The sequence below is a fragment of the Leopardus geoffroyi genome, chromosome A2, assembly GCF_018350155.1.
Source record: "Leopardus geoffroyi isolate Oge1 chromosome A2, O.geoffroyi_Oge1_pat1.0, whole genome shotgun sequence".
Classification (NCBI taxonomy): Eukaryota; Metazoa; Chordata; class Mammalia; order Carnivora; family Felidae; genus Leopardus; species Leopardus geoffroyi.
The window spans coordinates 54,916,655-54,939,683 of NC_059331.1; the positions used below are offsets into that span (position 1 = coordinate 54,916,655).

Here is a 23,029-nt window from a genome sequence, read left to right on the forward strand (position 1 = left end):
CTGGGAGTTTTGCCCCTTTAGTTTCTATCCTGAGGCTTCCTGGACCTTGAAGAGGTGTTATTTCAAAGTTGTGTTTGGCTCAAATATCTTGGAGCATGACAGAAAATTAGATTATCTTAGGAAAGTGCACTTGCCCTTGGTCCCGTCTTAGAATGTGGATTGCTTGGAAGAATGTTTTTTAAGTTTGCCTGATTAGAAACTCTCAATCTTGAGGCCTGGGAGTTCTTTACAAGCCCAGCACCACCACAAGAATTAATCACTTGGGTCTAAGGCTAAACTGTGGCATTCCTTGAGTTTCTTAAAGAAGAGATTATTTTAGGGGCACCTGGGTGGCTCAGTCAATTAAGCAGCTGAGTTGATTTTGGCTCAGGTCACGATCTCAACAATTCATGGGTGCGAGTCATGTATCGTGCTCCACCATGACAGTGCAGAGCCTGCTTGGGATTCTCTCTCTCTGTCATCCCCCCCCCGCCCCGAAATAAATAAACTTAGAAAAAGGAGAGGGATTATTTCACCCCTACAGCCTCTTCACTACAGGCCAGAAAATGCAACTCAAAGCCAAAAGTCTTGGAAAAGCCATTCCCTTCTGTGCTTTGCTTTAGATCCTACCCTTCACCTTGGGGAGAGATAGGATGCTGCTATGAGGTTTCTGGCCTTGGGGGGGCTCTGGGTACATTGTCAAGACTGGGTATACATAAATCCTTCTGGTTCTGTCCTCACATTTGGCCCCTCCTCCACTGTTCTCTAGTTTAGGTATTATTTCTGTCCCAGTGTCAGGGTTTCTTAACCTTCCAAACCAGTCTCCAGCTGCCCCCTCCCACCCAGCCTCCCTCTCTTACTCCCTCCTTTTCTTCCACTGCCTGTTCTGTAACAGCCATTTCTAGTGCTCTTCTATTAATAAAGTTCTTTAATGGCTTTGCATTGCTTAGGGCTGAAGTGAAAACTTCGATGCCTAAAGTGGGGACGGTGGGGGTTGGGTCTGGCAGGTATTCTAAAGGAGGTCAGTAAGCTGAGGTAAACCTCCATTAGTACAGTAAATGGTCATAGTGACACCCGGAGAGCTCACTGGACTTGAAGGGGTGGCCCCTTATCAGCACCTGCAATGCAGCCAAAGATGGGTTTTTTGAGAGAAGCCAGAAATCCAGATTTGTAAATGAAATCTCTTGACTTTCCAATACTGGCAATTTGCAAATTGTTTTTAAACTATGCAAGCCAAGCATCCTCTTTTAAACATGGTTCTGGGTCTCAGAACTAGTTTGGGACCTTTGACCAATCAGATAAAAATCTAAGCTGAGCCAGGGCCACTGAAAGTCCTTCACAGTGAGTCTTTTCAGCCCCTTACAGATTAGAGCATCATTCAAGGGTAGTCTTCCAATAAAAACACCTGAACTCAGAATTTTGATTCCTTCTATTTGTTCAATAGAAGGAATACATTTTAATGTCATGGAAAGGGAATTTGGCAGGCAGGAGACAGAAGCCCATGTCTACAGATCGAATGCAGTGTGGTGTGTGTGTGTGTGTGTGTGTGTGTGTGTGTGTGTGTTGCAGGTGGAGGCATGTTCCTTTTGTAGTTCTCATTTTTCCAGAGCATAAATTTACTGTCTCCTGCCAGGGTGAGGAAGCAGAATCATTTGTCTCTATTCAGTGGTATTAGGGTATTTGAGGGTCTCATGACTGCTTACAGAGACTTTCAGCTGATGCTCTTGTTACTCCCACTCTAGCCTTCCCAGACACCTGTGCCTTCAAATTCCCAAGCCTCTCCAGAGGGCCAGCCCTTATGTCTCACTGGGGTCCCTCCCTGCAGGCACTTTGGTATTTGTTTTCTCCTCTGCTAAGTCAGCTGCCACTATTCATGCATGTGACTTCCAAAAATGAGTTGACTATTTTAATACTCTCTGCCTTTTCTTGCATTTTCTTTGTCCTTTAGGTTACATCTTTTTACTCATTTACTGTCCTAGTAGGTTTTAGAAAGGAGCCAAGAAATGCATGTTTCCTGGTTATCACTGCGTAACTAGTCACATCCAAACTCAAGGGCTTAAAAACCACTTTCTTAAATTACTATCTTGCAGTTCTGGGGGGCTCAGATAGGAGGTTCTCTCCTGAGGCCTCTTATAGTTGCAGTCAGAAAGTGTCTGGAGCTAAAGTCATCTGAAAGGCTTCCTAGTCTGTCTAGAGATTGATGCTGGTTGGCAGTGGGAACCCTGACATGTGACCGCTCTATGTGTCCTGGGCTTCCTCATAGCATGGTGGATGCATTCCAGGAGTGCACAAGAGAACAAAGTAGCTTTTTATAGAAGTCACTTCCTCTGCTACTCCTTGAGCCATCATACGGGTCTGCCCAGGTTCAAAGGAGAAGGGATGTGCACTCCACTCCTTGATGGGAGGAGTATCAAATCCCATTGTAAGAACACGCAGGAGGGCATCTATTACAGCGCCATCTTTGACAGAATAGACTCCATCTAACGTGGGAAGACCAGAGTGGTCTTTCTAACACAGCTGTTTCATCCTCCATTTTAAAGCATCTGAAAGACCCCTCTACCCCATCTAGAAACTATAGGATAGGTGCAATGGCTCTGAATGAACTGGTCACAAACAGCCCTTCTTGTTTCATCTGTTTTTGTGATTTCCTCCCTGTATAATTCACTGTATAGTTCTGCACTCTCCCATTTCCTGAATATGCCACATGGTATCCTACTCATTCTCACACACCTTACTCATTCTGCTCCCTGCCTCCAGGGGCCTCTCTGACGCCCATCTCTGTGAGGCAAGTCCTCCTTTGTCCATTCACCTCCCCCCCCACCTCCCAACTATTTCCTAATCTGCCTCAGGCACAATCCATTCTCTGTTATCCATTCCACCACAGTGTTATCCTTCTCATGCTTCCAGGACAGAGAATTAGAGTTTTTGTACCTGACTTCTCAGGTGGTTAGCTCCTGAAAGTAAATAACCATGTCTCTAGTGCTTAATACTGTGCCCAGTCTGGTGTCACTGTTAAAATAGCACCTGAATATTACAGGGTTCCAAAGTCCCTTAGCATTCTCCTATATGCACAACATTCAGCCCTTGCTCTTCCTCTTCCAGCAGCCAACCAAAAATATCTAGTACCAGGAAACACAACCCCGATTATACTAACCTTTCTTCCCAGCTAATTAATCCTGGAAGTAAATATCATAATGTATTCTTGAGGCTCCAGGTTTGTTGAACAAATTTGATTTGTTCATAGATGTTTTGGTTATGACAGGTAATCAGCATTTCTCTGTATTAGGAAAGTCAATATTTATCAGTCAACTGCATATCAGAGTTTCCAATCAGCGGAGTCAGTTTCCGGGATAACTGACCATCAATCATCTTTCAGCTGAGGGGGAGAGGTGCTGGCAGAGTACGGAGTACCCTGGATGTCTTGGCATGTTCCAGACTTGCCATTAACTGATTGTGGCACTTTAGATGAGATCCAATTCATGAGTCTGTTGGCTCCTAGGTCAGTTGAGGCCACCCTATCTGCCAGGGTGGGTAAGTGTGGAAGGAAGAATACGGAAGCACTGTTACAAGTGGTAAACTGAGGCATTCACGAAGCCTGCTGAACCTCAAAGCTCAAAACTCTTGTGTGAAGCCCTGAACACAAGAAACTTGAGATGTTTAATGCAGTATGTTAAATGTATTTAAAATTTTGAGATATGGTATTTAGCAAATGTTCTATCGTGATTTTTTTCCCCCCAAAGAGAGAACTTGTCAAGAAACACTATGTTGTATTCTCTATTAGAAGTTTTATCCCCATAACTTCCCTAAATAGGAAAAAGATTATTCTCTTAAAGATTTTTCACAAAGAAAGCTTAATAATGTCAAGGGACGTATCTGGAAAAAGGAAAGCTTTTTAAGAAATGTTGTTTAAAAGGCCATCTTCTTACATATTTTTGTCCGGAGGGGATGTTTCTGGTCCTAGGTAGCAAGGGATGGACTCACAGGATGACAGTGATATCTTGATAATTGTAAAAATGGAAGATCTTTATTGAATAGGTGAAAGGTTGAGATTTAAGAGAAATTAGTCAAATTGCTACTGTGAAAACTAATGGTCATTTTCCACCTTGTCCCATAAAAAAAGATTCAGGGTCACACTGAGTGGTATTATAGCTGTATTTTAAAAAGAGCTGTCTAATTTTATGCCTGTAATAACTTCCATAATTATACATGTTGGAATAATCAAGTCTCATGCTTTGGGGTATAGCCAATTACTGTAGCTATCAAGAGGTAATTTATTTTTTCATGTATGTTCCTCACAGCAGGGCAGCTCCATTACACATTCATGAATTCTAGTGTGGTATTGTTAGGGGTTGTCAAGTACAGGCCACTGGATTTGAAGGGCCACAGATTTACTGGAGATGGCAATTCTTTTAAATTCTCATCTCCTTCTCATATCTGTTACTTAAAAGGAGTTCTTAGGAACATATAGGCTTATTGCCTTATGCTTTACCACAAGACCAGTTTTTGGATACAGCTGTTGGATACAGCTGTTGGTGAACATATTAGAAATATAGCCAAATCCTTCCTTACTTTCCCTGAGTCCACCTTTGGAGAGAATGTGAATTGCACTTTTGAAGGTGAGGTCCTAATTTTGAAGAGAACTTGAGGTCATTTAGGGCAGTTCTCACTTGAGTGGGTAATCTTTACATAATAAACCAAAGTAGTAGTCACTGTTGAAAATAAGCTTTGGGAGCCCCTGGCATAAAACATATTGCTATTCTAAAGTTCTATAATATTTGTAACTCTTAGTTGCTGGATAATTATTACAATTTACATATACCAATAACAGGCATGTTACTTTACTTACAGGTATATGGTACCTTAATTGCTACCATACCCATTTCCTGATCAAAACTATTTCTGTAGGTTTACCATGAATTTTATACCTTCCCCCTTCTTGTAATATTTTTGAAAGCATTCAAAAACTAAAACTGGCAACGACCTTACATTTGAATATGTGTCTTTTGGTTCATTATATGTCTAACTGCAACTTTGTGCTCCTGACACTTTTAGGCTAGTGGTTTAAAAAAATTGTTGACTGTAATCTGTAAGTATAAATACATTTTACATCAGCAATCAGTAATATGATGTGTATGCACATACATGACTGAAACCACAATGTCATAAAATAGTCTTCAAGGATGATAGGTATGCCCTGCTGTGTTCTCCTGTGCGGTCTTCAGTGTGCCTAGTAGGGGGGGGGGAGGGGGCTGGGAGAAGGGAGCTGGGTGTGACCCAATGCCATCGATTTCATAACCCACTCCTACAGTTAAAAGAAACAAGGCCAAAAAACTTGTTCACGGTACTTTTTTTTTTTTTCTCATTCTTTCTTAACACGGATTTTATTTTCTATGAGCCTCTCTTTCACTCTCGTGGAAATGCTGCATTTCTACTCCTGCTCTATTGTAACGGTACCCATGAAAGACCATCAAGAGAATGAGGCCTGTTGTCATTCTGTTGTGTCAACACAGGATGCCCTTTCCTATACAACCACCACCGGATTCTCTGTGTAAGGAAGAGAACTTGCTCCATGGCCCTGCACAGCCTTTGCATTATACTAATCCAAACTACACTCTTCTTTCCAAAAGATGTCATCCAAAGGGTGGACTTTATGGGTGGATCCTCAGCAGCTATCCTCCCCTCAGCCCCCAGCTGACAGGTCTGTCCCTGTAAGTAGCTCAGGAAAGGGCAGGCGTAAGTGTGGACCTTGAAAGGCATGGAAGGCCTGCTGGGTTCTTCTAAGAAAAAGCTAGTGCAGGAAGATGAGCCCCGCCTCCCTGGTGCCCATGAACAGGGAAACCTGTAACCCAGCCATCAGTGGCAGTCACTGATCAGTCTCTGGAGAACCAGCTCTGGAATTGGGCTGATACTGGACAACAGATTAGAGAAACCCAAAGAGCTTGGTTCTTAGGGACACTGTCTAATCCTCAAAGTGCCCTGCTTTTGGACTTCTTCTTGTAGAGTTAATTTCCTAGATGTTTAAACCAATTTGATGTTGGTTTCTTCTCACCTGCTATTGAAAACAGACTTCTTCTTCTTAGTGTGGATACCTCTGTCCTCTCAACTGACTGTCAATGTGTGCAAGCACAAAAACTGCCACAATTATAGAAGTCACAAAGCACAGGCTGAATGAACTAACAGAATGTACAAGCATGTTGTTGACTGTCTTGTAGCCGAACAAACTCGGGCTCCAGCTTGGTCCTACCACTCCTAGCCCAGGTGGCCTCAGTCCCCATTTAGGGCTTCAGTGTTTAGTGATGACATTTACACAGTTGAACAGAAGGCTGGGCTGGATGAGGAAAAAACTGACCTTGTTACCCTGCAGTGGTGGTAGCAGGGCTGTTGGTGTCCTTGGCACTGACCCCATGGCATACACCCAAAGGCTGCCCTTGGTCCACACCCACACATGGGTCCAGGCTGCATCCAAGGGAGAATGAGTGGTCAGCTGATCTGTCAGCCTGACCACAATTCAAAGCCTACTTCTGATATGTGAAAGAATTATTACCAGGAGCCAGGAACTCAACCAATGTCCCTGGACACTTTGTTTCTAGTGGGCTTTGTATTAGTAATCATGAACAAGAATTCTACCTACTTACTAAGACAAATCCAGGCTGGAAAAACATTGCAGGGAAGGTGGGAAGCTGCTAGAAAGTAAGTGCCTGCTTTCAGTGCAACTCCAGTTTCATAAAATTTGATTCCCAGAAGCAGGCAGAGGCCAACCGTGTAAAGGTCTGTGTGTTTTTTTGACCCATGTATGAAGAATTCAAGGAGAGGTCATTCAAAACAAATGGGGGGGGGGTGGTGACCAAAGGGGCCCAGCCTGCCTGTGTCAGGCCCTCCTCAGTCCTGGTTTCTCTTTCTTGCCATTTTCATGGATAAGAAGGAAGGTCTTTTTTTGCATATTGTCTTCATCTTGTAGTGTCACAGAGCAGGGCCCATGACTTATTTCACTTTGTACAATGCATGCCCTTCCCCACGGGTTTATGGTTTCCAGTCCGCTTTCTTGAGCATTTGGTTTGTGCTTTGTCCCTGAACTCTTTGGAAAACTGTAATAGTGTCCGTGTGACTGGTGAAGACACCGAGGCTCGGAGCTACTGAAGCGAGTGAGTTGCCCAAGGCCTGCATGCTCTTATTTCTGGCCTATAGCCTGGCGCAGAATGGCTTCCTCCCTAGAAACACAGCCTCTGCAGGAGGCACACAGCAGAGGGGCTGTTCTGGGAGCAGGGGGCAAAGCACATACCATGGGGGCCTCAGGCAGTGTGGCCATGGCATCAAAGCTGGCCATTTCTCCAGCCTCTGGGCCCAGTGGAAAGGAGGAGGCCCCATGAACCTGTAAAATGGGCTGGACAAAGAAAAAGTCAGGGAAGGAACGACAAGCAAAATAGGCCAGTAGAAATCAGCTGAAATCAAAGAACCATGGGAAAGACAGGTAAAAGCAAGTGGCAGGCAAACCAAGTGGGTCCTTGCCCAGTCACACTGAGCTGTAGAGGAGCTTGGTGGCCCCTGACACTTTCTTTTATAAAACCAATTCAGTAGGTTTTCTGTATAACCCAGGTGGTTTTTATTTGGGTAACTACTCACTGAGAAATAAAAGCCCTATTACCTCTTGTTTATAGAGCATCAGAAATAGGATGTCATATGGTACAAGAGGCCTTCGGATGACTTCCAGATGCATAATTCTGCCCGGAGCTCAGACACTGACAATGGCCAGTGACACACAGCAGACTGCGGAAGCTCCCACTACCTGGTGCCGAAGTCTTGCTGTACTTTTCAAAGGCTCAGAGGCTCTAGGAGGCCCACTGAAATATGACGATGAAAATGGCTGCATTGGAATTGATCCCTCAAAAATTAATAAAAAGATCTGTCTAATCACTTAGTTTGAATCATTAATTGGATGTTTAATGCAAACATTTTAAAAGAGAAGTTGCAAACTAGGAAAAAAATTCCCCTGAAAATATTTAATGTAAATAACTCCTTGAGATGGTACTTTTTACAAAAGATTTGTCAGCAAATGCCTTTTTGTTTAGGGAACAGGGCAGCAGGAGGATGGGGACAGGACATCAGAAAATGATATGATTATTTTCTATTTCGATGAGAGTAACAAGGAATCCCACCTGCCCTGCCCCCATTCTGCTTTATGTAGAAATTTGTCCAGCAAAATGAGCAGCGGTCATCAGCAGGAAGTGGCTGAGCCCCAGGTGCCCAGAGAGTCTCTTCAAGCCACTACTTCTGTGCTCCCTCACTGTGTCCAGAGCCACCGGTCAAGTCCACTAATTCACCTTGTGACTGTATCTTTTTTCTCTTCCTATCTCTTTCTCTTCGGTAGTACAGCCGAAGGATAGCTGGAGGATAGCCGTGGTGAAAACAAGCACAGGTTCTTATAGACAACGCTGTCAGCTCATGTTGGGTAGACACAGGAAGGCACACAATAAATTAAAGCAGACCCTATCTCTTCAGAGGCTTGCAGCGACCTACAGGGTGGGGGCCTGGTCTGCCAGCAGCTGAGCTTCCAGCACTGGTGTAGTGTGAGGACCACCCCAGGAAGGAGGGGGTCCTTCCTTTATTAAGTCATATCGGTATACAGGTTGCATGATCAAATGGAGGAGAAAATCCTTGCCATCTTATTCAGTCCAGTGTGGCCTCTGCAGCGAGGAGGACCCCCTGCCCGGCCACCCACCCCCCCCAGGCCAAGTGTCGCTCACCAGCCCACTTGGCAAGGTCCAGCCAGGTTTGCACAAATCACTTGTACATACTCTTGTTGAGAACTGGTGGCAAATTAGTCCACGGGGCTCCATCTGCTACTTACTTAAGTAAATCACTTGGAAAACATAAAACTGAAGGTTGTAGCTCAATAAAACAATAAAGTGCTTTCAAGGAGGGTAGCTGTTATTCACCAGTTGTTTCTTGTTTCACCTGAGGCACTGATGTCAATGCTATGACAAGTGATCATGTTTACCACCAGTAAAAATTGTAAAAGCTTGTTTCCACTAAAAAGCCTGCATTTCTAAGTACTGCATCATACTTTTTCTATTGTTTCCATGTCTTCATGTTACTAAACTTGAACTCACTACTGGGTAGGGAAATAGTTTCTGCTGGGTTGGGGTGGAGTCGGGTGGGTGGAAGACACGAGAACAGAAAAGGAGCGGTTCATAAATATTCCTTAAGGGTTCCACTTGTGAAGGTGAGAGAGGGGGTTACAGCAAAAAAGGATTAGGCTCCATGCTGAATCCAGATGTGAGCCCCAATGAGTGGAGACACAGATCGACTTCTAGAAGGGTCCACATATCAACCTAAGAGTTTATTCTGAGTCCACATGCTTGATAACTGCTATAACACACTTGCATCTTCCATGGCCTCGATCCACCTGTAAAACAGAGGAGAGGGAACATTTAGGTGTCATGGCTCTGTGACTCTGGTCACAGAACCTTTATGTGACTAGGTGGACTAGGTGACTATTACCTGAGGTCATATTCATATTTGTTGCCTAGCATTTAGCAAAAGGTCTGGAACACAGTGTAAAGGCTTGCTGAATCAATGCATGCCTGTGTGAACGAATCATGATAATCTTAAAAAAATCTCATGATCAGGAACAGATAGTTCCATTGTTGTGGCCCAAAGGCATTTGATGGAACAGGATGTCTGGAGCAGAGAGCATCCAAAGCCCTGGGTAGCAACTTGTTTCCTTCCAGAGGGAGAGGCAAGGATAGTTATTTGGGTACCTCTGAGCTGAATTGGTATCCTCTGCTTTGAAGCTATAAAATAGGGTTTTCTTGTGGTAGAGGTGAAAAATAGGTCCTACTTCACTGCTGCCCTCTTCCTTTTCTGGGGCAATGGTGAAACCGAGCAGGGGCATACTCTCCATGGCCACTGTGTCCTGCAGAGGGCAAAAGGGAAAACTGATAGTAAACACCACACAACACACAGTCAACTGCTTAGCATTTACCGTTACCTCTGATTGAAGATGCACGATGCGCTCTTCTGTGTAGGGCATGCTTTGGCAACTCTAGACCAGCCACACACATACTCTTTACCCCTGATCCCGCCAGGACCAATCACGAGGAGGGAAAGAAACTTAACATTCTGTGACAGCCTATTAGGGCCCAGGCATTTTCATCTTTACATTATCATGCCGAATCTTTCACAACAATCATAGAAGGTGTCACTCCTGTTCCAAGAGGAAACTGAGGCTCAGAGAAGGTAAATAACTCCCCAAGATTAATTACACAGTTTAGTAAGGGGCTGAGCCAGAACTTGGACTCATGACCACCTTCTAACACTGCGTTCTTCAGGCTGACTTGAATAGTCAGTGACTCTGTTTTCCGTTAGTACTTTCGATAACATACCCTGTGCTCATTCCCCCATGCCCTCATTCACAATGCCTCAATATGGAGCACTCAGGGTGTCTGTGCTATCAACTTGCTAACAATTTCATGACATGTACACAGAGAACATAAATGGATCTTAAAATCACAGTGATCAGAGGAAAAAGATTTATATATATATAGATATGTTCATACATACATATTTATATAAAAATACGTTCTCATAAAATACTTTATTAAACCATACAAAAACAGATATAATTAGCTAAGCAATTAGTTAAAACATAATTAGCTAAGAAGGCTGTGGGAAGAGAAGGAGGGGGAGCTGAGGTTGTATATAAAAGGGAATCAATTTTCAAAGACTGCTGGACCAGAAAAAGAATCTGACAAAATTCAGTACCGATTCATGATTAAAAAAACAACCTCCGCAAACTAGGATTAGAAGGGGACTTCCTTAATCTGAGGGCATCCATAAAATAACTACAGCTAACATCTTACTTAAGAGTGAAATACTGAATGCTTTTCCTCTAAGATTGGGAATAAGGCAAGAGGGTACTCGCTCCCACCAATTAAATTCAAAATTGTACTGGGGTTCCTAGCCATTGCAGTACAGCAAGAAGAAGAAAGACATAAAGATAAGAAAAAGAAGTTAAACGATCTATGCTTGCAAAGGGCTTGTTTGATTATAAAACAACTACTAGAACCAATAATTTAGCAAGGTCACAGCATAATCATTTTTTTTTATATCTGTGTACTAGCAGCAAGTAACTAGCAAATAAATGCCATTCAATATAGCATCCAAAAAGAAAAACAACAAAGTAGCATCTAAAAAATAAAATAGGAATAAAATTAACAAAAATGCAAGAATAGAAGTATAAGATCTCTATACTAAAACTCCAAAACATAAAAGGAAAAATTAAAGAACTACATACATGAAGATTTATACCATGTTCATAGATTTGAAGATTTAATATTGTTAAGATGCCAATTCTCCCGAAGTTGCTTCAACAATCCCCGTCATAATCTTAGGCTTTTTGGTAGAATTGACAAGTTTACATGGAAACACAAAATACCTAGAATACTCCAAACAATCTTTAAAAAGAAAAATGTTGGAGGCTTATGCAACCTGACTTCAAGACTTACTATAAAGTTCTAGCGATTAAGGTAGTAAGGCAGTGGCATAAGAATTGGTAAATATTATCAGTGAAACAGAATAGAAAACCCAGAGATAGGTCCAAATGTATTTAGCCATTTGATATTTAACAAAGGGACCAAATAATCCTATAAGGAAAGGAAAATCTTTTTTAATGAGTTGTGCTCAAATAACTGGATATCCATTTGGGAAAAAAATGAACCTCAACTCCTATCTCACACCACACTCAATAATTAATTTCAGATAGACCTCAGTGTAAAAACTGAAACATTAAAGTTGTCAGAAGCAAATATGGGGAACAACTTGTGACCTGCAGACAAAGGTTTCTTATGATATGAAAAGCAATGGCCATAAAGGAAAATACTGATAAATTTGGTTAAGTTTAAAACTTCTGTTCATCAAAACAACAGAACAAATTCATTCATTAAGAAAATGCACAGGCAAGCCAAAAACAGGGAGAGAATTCACAAAACATTTATCTGACAAAAGACTGGTATCCAAGATATGTAAAGAACTCCTATAACTCAGTAAGAAGAAGACAACCTACTTAAAAAATTGTCTAAGAGATCTGAACAGACACTTCTCAAAGGGAAATCCATAAATAGCCAATAAGCACATTAACAATATCATTAGTCATTATGGAAATTTAAACTAAAACCACACTGAGATACTAGTAAATTAAAGACTGACAATACCAAGTGTTGACAAAGATGTGGAACAACCATAAATCTCACATGTAAATGTGAGGGGGATGTAAAATGGTAGATAATTTTGCAAAAGGTCTGTAATTTCTGATAAACCAAACATATACCTTCCTATGATCCAGAAATTCCAATTGTAGGTGTCTACCCAAGTGAAATAAAAAAACCTATTTTCACATAAAAACCTGTATATAAAAGTTTAAAGTGGCTTTATTCATTACAACCCAAAACTGGAAACAACCCAAATGTCCTTCAACTGATGAGTGGGAAAACAAATGGTGATGTGTTCACAACATGGAATACTACTCAGTATAAAATGTAATGACCTATTACTGTATTCAAAAACACAGGTGAATCTCAAACACATCATGCTGAATGGAAGAAATCACATTTGTATGAGATTCCATTTATATGAAGATCTGAAAGAGATAAAACTAATCTCTGGTGGAAGGGAATGAGGTGGGGATACACAGGTACATGACAGGGGTACACGGTAGTATAGACAGTGAAAACTGGCTGTCCGTTTTATCAAACCTTTTTTCTTTGATGGAATTTGAGAGCTTAGTGCTATCAGTGATATGACCTTACTAAGAAATTGTACAAGTTCCTCTCTATAGAAAAAACTACTTTGGAAGCATACTTAAAATCCATCTATCAACTTAGCAGGGGGAGGGGGGGGGCGCCTGGGTGGCTCAGTTGGTTAAGCATCTGACTCTTGATTTCAGCTCATGTCATGATCTCGAGGTTTGTGAGATCAAGCCCTGCATCAGGCTCTGTGCTGTCAGTGCAGAGCCTGCTTGGGGTTCTCTCTCTCCCTCTCTTGCTGCCCCTCTCCCACTCCCCCCGCTCTCAAAATCAATAAACATGAAAAAAATTAAAAAAAACAAACTTAGGGTGTCACTTCCATGACAACTGTTGCTCATGACCTAGAGACTCTGGCTTTTCCATTCTCACACAGGACTCACCTCTATTTGGTGGTTATTTAATCATCACTGGCCTTTGTTCACCTGTCTAAGCCTGCATTTCTTCCCAAAGGGTATTCCACGGGATGGAATGGTTCCACAAGATGCTCCATGAGGAAGGGCCCATGGTCAGGCCAGCTTGGGAAATCTCCTTATTTCAGAGACCCACAGCTCTCCTTGGTACATTAGAGATTCTGAGAAGTACTCCTGTGAGGCAGTCCCACGAACTGCCTACTACTTAAGGTTCCCTCAGAACCCAGTTTTTAGAGAACTCCTGTGAGTGTCCTGCGCAATACCTACTTTGGAAGATGCTCTGGGCTGCAGGTGGACATTGTATCACATTTCAGTTTGTTTTGGAAAGATCAAAATTCTCCCTAGCTGAAAAATCCTCTGCTCCTCTATGGACATGTCAGTGAGGGCTTGGCTCACACAGCACCTGAGTCACTCAGGCTACAGTGGGTACCCCCTCCGAGCCTGTCTGTGTCCCTCGTAGCCTCTGGGATTCCCTGAGGAAGGAGAGGCTGCAACCATCACAGTTGCAGGTCTTTTGTGAGAGAAACTTTATGCCCTGAAAAAGGAAGTGCCCTCTGCACACTGGCCAGCATCGGGGGGGGGGGGGGGGGGGGCGGGGGCAGGGTAGAAAGGCCAGCCTTGTGCTGATGTGAACATCCTCCTGGGGTAAAGCACACACCCTCTGCAGCAAAGCACATTCAAGTCCCATTTTCTTTCTTGCTTTTTTTTTTTTTAATTATTATTAATTTATTTTTGAGAGAAAGAAAAAGAGAGCAGGGGAGGAGCAGAGAGAAAGGGGGAGAGAGAGAATCCCAAGCAGGCTCTGTGCTGTCAGTGCAGAAATCAAGAGCCGGATGCTTAACAGACTGAGCCACCCAGGTGCCCCTAAGACCAATTTTCAGAGTGGGTTTAGCCCATGGAAGCCACCAGATGGTGAGGCCTGGACATGGAAATCTTCCAAACTATCCTACAGAATCAGCCTGGGTCAAGACCAGACAGCTCCCTGCTGTATAACCATAGCCCACACCTGTCTACTCTGGAAGCAAGCTTCACTCCCAAGGCCCTCGCTCCTACATTTTATAAGACATAAAGGTAAGATGATCTATAAAAACAGAAACTTAAGTTTTATTTGGTACAAGTGTTACCATGAAGCAATGTAGCTCCCTGATAAAAGAAATGCACGGAGCAAAAGTGTGGTAGCTTTCTCTAAGCTGTTGAGTTCTGTCCCAAACAACCGGGTGGAGAGCAGAAAGCAGCCTGCTCTTATAGAGTGCTTGGCTTGTGCTGGATGCTGGGCCTGTGACATTCAAACCACCTGGGTGCACACACAGGTCTGCACACTGTACTACCTTATCTCCATGGAGGAATGGTCAATTCTTTAGATCTGGAACCAACACGTGGTTGGGTATCCACAGCAGCACTCAGCACATGGTATTGCTCGATACAGACTTGAATGACATGGGAACAGCATCCCGGCCTCACATGGCCCTGCAGGTGACGGGGTGTTGTGCATGCCCAGATGGACATTCTGAGGCGTGAGCTTAACCTGAGGGCTGTCACAGATGAGAGGAGAGAAAGCAAGAATCGCCACTACCTCACTGGCCATATAGGTGTAGAGCACTTTGCCTTTGATGACGAACCAGAGCTTCTTCCAGTGCCTCTTGCCTTTCTTGCACCGGCTGAGATAGCCACTGATGGCAGAGCCCTCTCCGGAGGCGGCCACCTGACAGAAGGGAAGCAGAGTGGTCAGGACAGCAGGTGGTAGGCATAGTTCAGACAGAGCTAAAGTGACACTGCAAACCAGTTGGCAGAGAGTGTTTATACTGCTTTGAAATCTGAGACTTGGATGAGGTCTCAGGATACATCCAGTACCTCAAAAGCAGCAAAACAGTACCAGGGATTAAGACAGGATTTACTGAATGCACCCAGGAAACACAAGAGTCAAAAACAGCCTTCGGGAGTGCTGTCCCGAGTGGTGTTGCAGATTCTTGGCTCCCTCTCCCCAGTTCCCAAGCCCCCAAAACATGAAACTGCAGATATTTGAGGGAAAGGTTCTTCCCTCTAAAACTGATTCTTGTAAGAGTTAATACCTATTCTTGTCAAACTAGTCCAAAAAACAGAAAAGGAAGGAAAATTCCCAAATTTATTTTATGAGGCCAGCATTACCCTGACATCAAAACCAGATAAAGACACCACCAAAAGAGGGAACTACAGGCCAAATATCTCTGGTGAATATAGATGCAAAAATCCTCAACAAAATACTAGCAAACCGAATCCAACAATATATTAAAAAAAATCATTCACAAGCAAGTGGGATTTATTCCTATGTTTTAAGGGTAGTTCAACATTTGCAAATCAATCCACACAATACATCACATTAACAAAAGAAAAGAAAAAGAACCATATGATTAGTTCAATAGATGTAGAAAAAGCATTTGACAAAGTACATCTTTTCATGATAAAAACCCTCAACACAGTAGGTTTAGAGGAAACATGCCTTGACAAAGGCCATATGAAAAACACACATCTAGTGTCATCCTAAATAGGGTAAACTGAGAGCTTTTCCTTTGTGGTCAGGAACAAGACAGGGATGGCCACTCTCACTACTTCTATGCAACATAGTACTAAAAGTCCTAGCCATAGCAATCAGATAACAAAAAGAAATAAAAGGGATCCCAACCGGGGTGCCTGGCTGGTTCAGTCAGTGGACCATGTGACTCAATCTCAGGGTCATGACTTCAAGATCCATGTTGGGTGTAGAGATTACTTACAAAAACAAAAGGTATCCAAATTGGCAAGGAAGAAGTAAAACTTACACTATTTGCAGATGACATGATACTATACATAGAAAACCCAAAGACTCCACCAAATACCTGCTAGAAATGATAAAATAAATTCAGTAAAATTGCAGGACACAAAATCATTGTATAGAAATCTGTTGCATGAGAAATTAAAGAATCTCATTTACAATTTACTATTGCATCAAAAATAATAAGATACCTAGGAATAAACCTAACAAAAGAGATTAAAGACCTGTACTCTGAAAACTATAGAATAATGATAAAAAAAAAATTGAAGAAGACACAAAGAAATGGAAAGACATTCCATGCTCATGGATTGGAAGAATATTGTTAAAATGTCTATACAACCCAAAGCAATCTACACATTTCATGCAATCCCTATCAAAATATCACAGACTTAGAACAAACAATCCTAAAATTTGTATGGAACCACAAAAGTCCCCAAATAGCCAAAGCAATCTTGAAAAGGAAAAGCAAGGCTGGAGGCATTGCAATTCCAGACTTTGAGTTATATTACAAAGCTGTAGTCATCAAAAAAGTATGGTACCAGCACAAAAACAGACAACATAGATCAATGTAACAGAATAGAAACCCCAGAAATGAGCCCACAATTATATGGTCAATTAATCTTTGACAAAGCAGGAAAGAATATCCAATAGGACAAAGACTGTTTCTGTCAGCAAATAGTGTTGGGAAAACTGGATGGCAACATGCAAAAGACTGAAACTGGATCACTTTCTTACACCACACACAAAAATAAATTCAAAATGGATAAAAGACCTAAATGTGAGACAGGAAACCATCAAAATCCTAGAGGAGAACATAGGCAGTAATTTCTTTGACATTGGCCATAGCAACTTCTTTCTAGGTATGTCTCCTGAGGCAAGGGAAACAACAGCAAAAATAAACTATTGGAGTTATTTCAAAATAAGAAGCTCTGCACAGCAAAGGAAACAATCAATAAAACTAAAATACAACCTACTGAATGGGAGAAGATACTGTAAATGACATATCCAATAAAGGGTTAGTATTCAAAATATATAAAGAATGTATACAAATCAACACCCAGAAAACAAATAACCCAATTAAAAAATGGGCAGAAAACTTGAACAGACATTTCTCCAAAGAAGACATACATGTGGCCAACAAACATGTGAAAAGATGTTCATTATCACTTACCATCAGGGAAATTCAAAACAAAACCACAATGAGATAACATCACACACCTGTCAGAATGGCTAAAATCAACAACACAAGAAACAACAGGTGTTGGCAAGGATGTGAAGAAAGGGGGACCCTTGTGTACTGCTGGTGGGAATGAAAACTGGTACAGCCACTCTGGAAAACAGAATGGAGGTTCCTCAAAAAGTTAAAAATAGAACTATCCTACCATCTATCAATCACACTAGATGAATGGATAAAGAAGTGGTATACACATAAAATGGAATATTAGCCATGAAAAAGAACGAAATCTTGCCATTTGCAACAACTTAGATGGAGCTAGAGAGTATCATCCTAAGTGAAATAAGTCAGAGAAAGACAAATACCGTACGATTTCATTCATATGTGGAATTTAAGAAACAAAACAAATGAGCAAAGGGGGAAACAAGAGACAAACCAAGAAACAGACTCTTAACTACATAGAACAAACTGATGGTTACCGGAGGGGAGGTGGGTAGAGGAATAGGGGAGATAGGTGATGGAGATTAGGAGGGGACTGGTCACGAGGAGCCCCAGGTGTTGTATGTAAGTACTGAATCACTATATTGTATAACTGAAACTAATATTACGCTGTAAACTGGAATTTAAAGAAAAACTTTAAAAAACTCCACACATACATGTTCAAAACATTGATTCTTATGCTTTTAAACTTATCTCTTATACTAAAAGGATAAAAGGATGGATCTTAAAGATGGATCCTCTTTTTAATGTTTACTTAAAAGGTCTGCCTAATGGGGAATGTTAACTCCTGTTGTTATTAGAAGCAGAACTTGTCTGTTGCACAGTCTTTATGTGGAGGTTCAGAACACAGGTGTAGAGTAACACCAGTCTGGGGCTCCAGTCCAGGTTCTCCCAGTTATTTGATGGGCAATGTGGGCAATTACTTCTTTGAAGTCTCAGTTTCCCTGTTATTAAAACTGGGATTAAATGACACAAGACAGGTGCCTGACAGGTATAGTGCCTGGCCTATAGGAACTGCTCATAAATACTAATCTTACTATTGGAGAAAGAAGGCCAGGTTTGGAAATAATTTAATCTGACTTTCCCGTTTTACAGATGGGCCTGGAGGCATGGAGGTATCTACCAAAGGTCAAATCCCTACTTAGCTGAAGAGAAGATAAGAACTTGGATCTCTTGGTAAGTACTCTGAAGGTCGATGAACTTTACTGAAGGGAAAGGAGGCCACCACCAGCCTGGGCTGTTTTGAGAAGTACCAGGAAAGGAGCCTGTCTCCGCCACAGGTTCCAGGACTCCTAGAACCAGACACAAGCTTTCTCTCCCAGCACTTGCCCTGCTGGGGCAGCTCATAGAGTGAGGAAAGGCAGAGTGGACAGAACATATTGGAAGAAACTGATTCTGCAACCTCCCTTTCTGGCAGATGCTCAGGAGGCAGCATTTCTGCAGACTTTCTCATGGGGAGTAGGGCTTGCTGCGGAGATGGTGCTCCTGGGGGAAGGGGACAGGGCAGTGGGGGGTAGAGTGGGGCACATTTCTCCTGGGGCTGCTGCAAATCCCACTAAGTGTAATCTTTGCTGGATAATAAAAAGGTTGTCACTTCAAGCAAAAATTACCAAAGGGCTGGCTGGGGCACCAGCATCAGAGCTGCTCAACTCTGGAAGGCTAAGAGCAGTGGCTCTCAAACTCTGTGCCCGTGGAACACTTGGGTTCTGTGAGCCACCACAGAAGGAGTGAGAGGTGATCTTTTCTTATTACTGGAAAGGGATGACTTACAACCACACGATGTAAAATGTGTGAGATCTGCATGTGTCAGCAAATGTGGAATGATAGTTAAGAGAAATGAAGTATGAAAATGTACAGAAGATTTAGTATAATTTGTTGTATTTCGGGTAAAAAAAAAAGAGGATCTATGAATGTGCATCTTTATTATGTATATGCATTAAAATTTCTGGAAGGATCCATAAGAAACTTCATGGTTACTTCTGGGGGTGGTGGGACTGGAGGAGTTCAGGGAGGGAGAGAAAAACGTACGTTTCATCAGGTATTCCTTTGTGTTCTCAAAAAAAATTTTTTTACCACGTATGTGTTATTCCCAAGATTTTTAATATGCGAAGGTATTAAGTTAATGAATAGAACAGTACCTCTTTAAATATTTCATACCCTAACACTTCTTAAAACCCTTGCCAGCTACTCAATAATGAATATTAATGCAAAAACTTGGAAACAGCTGATCATGCTCTTTTGACAGCTTGTATATTCACGGGCACACATTTGTTTGTGGTTGTGATCAGAATACAAACATAGAATCTGGCCCTCCTTACAGAACGGACTTGAGTTTAACCAATGCTGAGGTTTCCTGCACAGAGTCCCACACCCTCCAGGAGGCTCAGCACCTGAGGCCATTTGGGACCCACAGGCTGAGTGGATGGCACAGTTCCAAGGGCCTGCCAGGGAGGGCGAAGTCAGGACTGTAGCTGTTTTAGTCAGAAGAGTACCAGTGATCTGTGCAAGAGCCCCAGTGATCTGTGCACCACTGCTGGGGACCTGACCTGGTCCAGGCTATGTGACAGGAAAGAAAGTAAGGAGAAAAAAAGAAACACTTGGAGGGGAGAAGGGGAGAGAGGAATGGGAAAGGCTTCTAGCACCATCCACAACCATTTGGGGTCCTGCCTTCTGCCACCAATCAGACATGTTCTCAGTCACGCCCAGAAGACAGGCCCTGTTAGTGGTGAGTTACTCCTTGTAGCTAGAATGTCTCATGTTAGGAATTCTCTTTGTTCTGTAAAGTTCAGTCAGCCTGGGGCAGGTTCTGACCCTGTCCAAGGAAGGCCATGAACCTTCTAAATCCCTTGCCTCCCACACAGGCAGTCTACCTGCCTTACCTCAGTCAGGGCTGAAGGAACTTTCTTCTGCTTCTTGAAGGTTGAGGGGTTGATGCTGTGGAAGACGGACGAGAAGGCACTGCTCGAGAAGCGTGGGGAGGACAGGGGAAAGCTCATGCTCACGGGCCGCTCTGTAACCAAGACAAGCCATGGAGGAATGGAGGTGAGTGTCCATGCAGACAGGCATGCATCTTGCTTTGGAATGCCAATTACTGTAAAATTAGAGCTCCTGGTCCCTCCTGCGATGGAAATCAGCTTCATGATGGGGGTTAGGTGTGACCAGAAGAACAGGCACACTCTATCTACTGACACAAAGGCCATGGGAGCCAAGAAGGAAGGCTTTTTCTGGGTGCTGGCTATCCCTTCTTCACCTGGGCTGTCCTCTGTGATGGCCTCGGGGGGCTCCCGAGAGGAGAAATCTTTGGTTTTAGGTCCAGGATACACTTGCTGTCCCTCTGGCCTGACCCTGCTTGGACAAAGCCTGGACCCTGAGCACAGTCTCTCAAGGGCCAGCACAGCTTCCCCAGGTTCCTTTCTCAATCAAAGAGCCCTCAGCCCTTCCCTGATCCACAACTCCTCTGCTATCCGTCTTACAATCCTTATCCTGAAAAAGTCCCATAGAACACAGGCCTACAGAACATTTTCAAAAAGAGGGCCGCTATGGCAAAGTAACCATGAGTCACCACACCTACCATCCCCTTCACAGAGATGCACTGACCCAGCGTTTCCCAAGCTTAGCTGCCTGCAGAACGCTTCCTCTGGCAGTGCCTATTGATTTATTGTGGAACCACTATTTTGGGAAATGGTCCCCCAGGTATGGTTTAAACCCCTCTTTCTTCCTTCAGGACTGCTTTTGTTCTGAGCCTCCCCAGAAAAGTGGTTTCAGGCACCAACCACGGGCCGGCGAGAAGCCACGTGGGCCACCTGGAAGAACGGAGATGGTGTCCCCAGGTTACCTCTCATCATGCCTGGGACATCCCCGCCCCTCTTCTTCAGCTCCCCATAGCAGCCATCACAGACCTTGGCCATCCGGTCCTTGAGGTACTTCAGGGGGTACTTGTTTCTCGAACAATTCCGGCACACGATCTGCAGGCCCAGTTGGGGACACACATTGGAATGGTTCTCACCCTCTGCCTGTGCAGAGGGCCAGCATTCCCTCGCCTCTGCCAATCCCCCCACCCGACCTCTCCAAGGGCCCTGTGTTCTGAGCACAGAACTGTGTCGGATCCCCCTGCTTTTCCATTGTGAAGGTACAGAGTTTCTGTGCAAGTGTTTTTATCAGTTTTTCTGATGAGTCCTTAACCAGGACGTGATACGTTTTCTCCTGGGACAATAACCACGTGTGCTATGGTTGTCTTTTGGGAGTACGGTGGTGTAGTGAAATGGGATTTGGAGCCCTGGTTTGAGACTATCAGTAAAATGGGTATTAACAATCTCTACCTCGCAGGGTTGGTGTGAAAACACCCTTCCCTGGGCCTGACACTCAGCAACTGTTGGATATCCCTGACAGCCAACCCCACACGACTCTATGTACACATTCACCCAGGTGAGGTGACTCACCTTGCCACAGGCGTGGCAGTGATGACGCCTCAGGGTGAGGGAGAAGTCACAGCCACAGTTCATGCACATCATAACATGTGTGACAGGCACCAGGGTGGGGGGCCTCTCCCCCAAGCTGACCCCCAGCCTCTCCCGTATCTGGAACAAAGGAATCGGGTGAGCAATGTGGTCAGGAGGTAGGTAGATGGGTGCCCTCTTTCCTGTGCAGGATGTGTACGTGTAGGGTAGATCCTAATTCTACAACCCCCTCCACCGCACGGTGGCTTCCAGGATCCTAACCTTGGGTCAGAAACAGAGCCAATGGGAAGTGCTGTATTTGGGCTGCACAGTGACTGCCTGGCTGTGGGGGAGTGTGGCGGGAAGGGAAGGAGAAGGGGTGTGATGGAAGGAGCTGAGAGTCCTCCTGGGTGTATGGGTGCCCAGGGAAACCCAGGGCTGGGAGACTGGCATCAGGTGGGTCTCAGGGCCCTCCACTCACCTCCACGCTGTGGTGAAAGGCAGCCAGAGCCTGGGCCTTGTAATCCTCAGGGAGGGCTCTACTCAGACAGCTGTGCCATTCATCTCGCTCAGCACAGGAGCTGTGGACACAAGCTGGCGTGAACAAGGCATGCAGGTGTGCACGGCGGCTCTGCCTCTGCTTCTCAGTGTAGATCAAGTCCCCCCACATTTCCCCTGGCTGTGCCTGTCAGTGTCTGAAATCCCACCGAGCACTGGCCACCTGCCAGATCAGCCTAGGATCGTAACTCAGCACCTCCATCTACTAGAAGGGTGGCCAGGGCATGCTAGCTGTCCTCTGGGCCTGCTTCTTTACCTGTAAATGGCACTGTCAACGCTATCCCTCTAACTCCCAGTACTGTTGTGGGAAGAAATGACATGTGGGACATGGGTGGACTTTGTTAATGGCAAAGCACCATGCAAAAGCAAGGGGCATTAGGAAGATGTAGAGAGTCCCACACTTGAGGAGGGACAGGGGACAGGGTGCAGAGGGCTGTGTACATGGGGAGGGGATGGCTAGGTGAAGTTGGAAAATATCAACATCCTCGTCTCTCCATCTTCCTCCTCATTTTCCCACATAGCTTCCCAGACACCCCCTCCCCAACAAGATGACTTCCCAAATCCCCACTCCACACCCTGCCCTTCAGGGTTGCCTGAGCTTTGAGCTCTGCCCCAAGAGGCAGAGTGGTGGAAATTCTCCCAGGACCCACTAGGTGTCGCTCCCACCTTGCGTAAGTGTGTGGTCTGCCCCAGGAAAGCCAGGATAAGGCATCCCTTTGGCCTGGGGAGGAGGGACAGGGGGTAGGGGGTGGGTAGGGTGGCGATGGGGTCAGAGGAGGTGCCTGAGACCAGGCAGGTGCCCAGTGCATGCTACTCGTGTCATCAACACTTAACTATTACTGAAGTTATGCTCTACGTTGTAATTGGTACACAACTCTCCTGCC

At 44.0% G+C, this 23,029-nt stretch overlaps 1 protein-coding gene and 1 long non-coding RNA gene across 4 annotated transcripts in view; one reads left to right on the forward strand and one right to left on the reverse strand.

Moving 5' to 3' along the window:
* The window catches only part of LOC123606017, a 30,579-nt gene that overhangs the window by 4,887 nt on the left and 2,663 nt on the right, over positions 1 to 23,029 (forward strand). Inside the window, exons 1-4 of one of the 2 annotated variants that reach the window (XR_006716047.1) lie at positions 13,963 to 14,260; positions 18,247 to 18,327; positions 20,071 to 20,193; positions 20,876 to 21,071. This is a non-coding gene — a long non-coding RNA (uncharacterized LOC123606017). Of the gene's footprint in view, positions 1 to 13,962; positions 14,261 to 18,246; positions 18,328 to 20,070; positions 20,194 to 20,875; positions 21,072 to 23,029 lie in introns of those variants that run through there. The other variant, XR_006716046.1, reaches the window with a different exon arrangement.
* The window catches only part of FGD5 (FYVE, RhoGEF and PH domain containing 5), a 123,532-nt gene continuing 108,394 nt past the window's right edge, over positions 7,892 to 23,029 (reverse strand). For both annotated transcript variants that reach the window (XM_045493910.1, XM_045493909.1), the window contains exons 15-21: positions 22,069 to 22,168; positions 21,591 to 21,728; positions 20,987 to 21,116; positions 20,031 to 20,161; positions 14,763 to 14,891; positions 9,738 to 9,892; positions 7,892 to 9,382 (exon numbers count right to left, since the gene is read on the reverse strand). In XM_045493910.1, the coding sequence (XP_045349866.1) occupies positions 9,346 to 9,382; positions 9,738 to 9,892; positions 14,763 to 14,891; positions 20,031 to 20,161; positions 20,987 to 21,116; positions 21,591 to 21,728; positions 22,069 to 22,168 (820 nt within the window). In that variant the 3' untranslated portion in view covers positions 7,892 to 9,345. The remainder of the gene's footprint in view (positions 9,383 to 9,737; positions 9,893 to 14,762; positions 14,892 to 20,030; positions 20,162 to 20,986; positions 21,117 to 21,590; positions 21,729 to 22,068; positions 22,169 to 23,029) is intronic.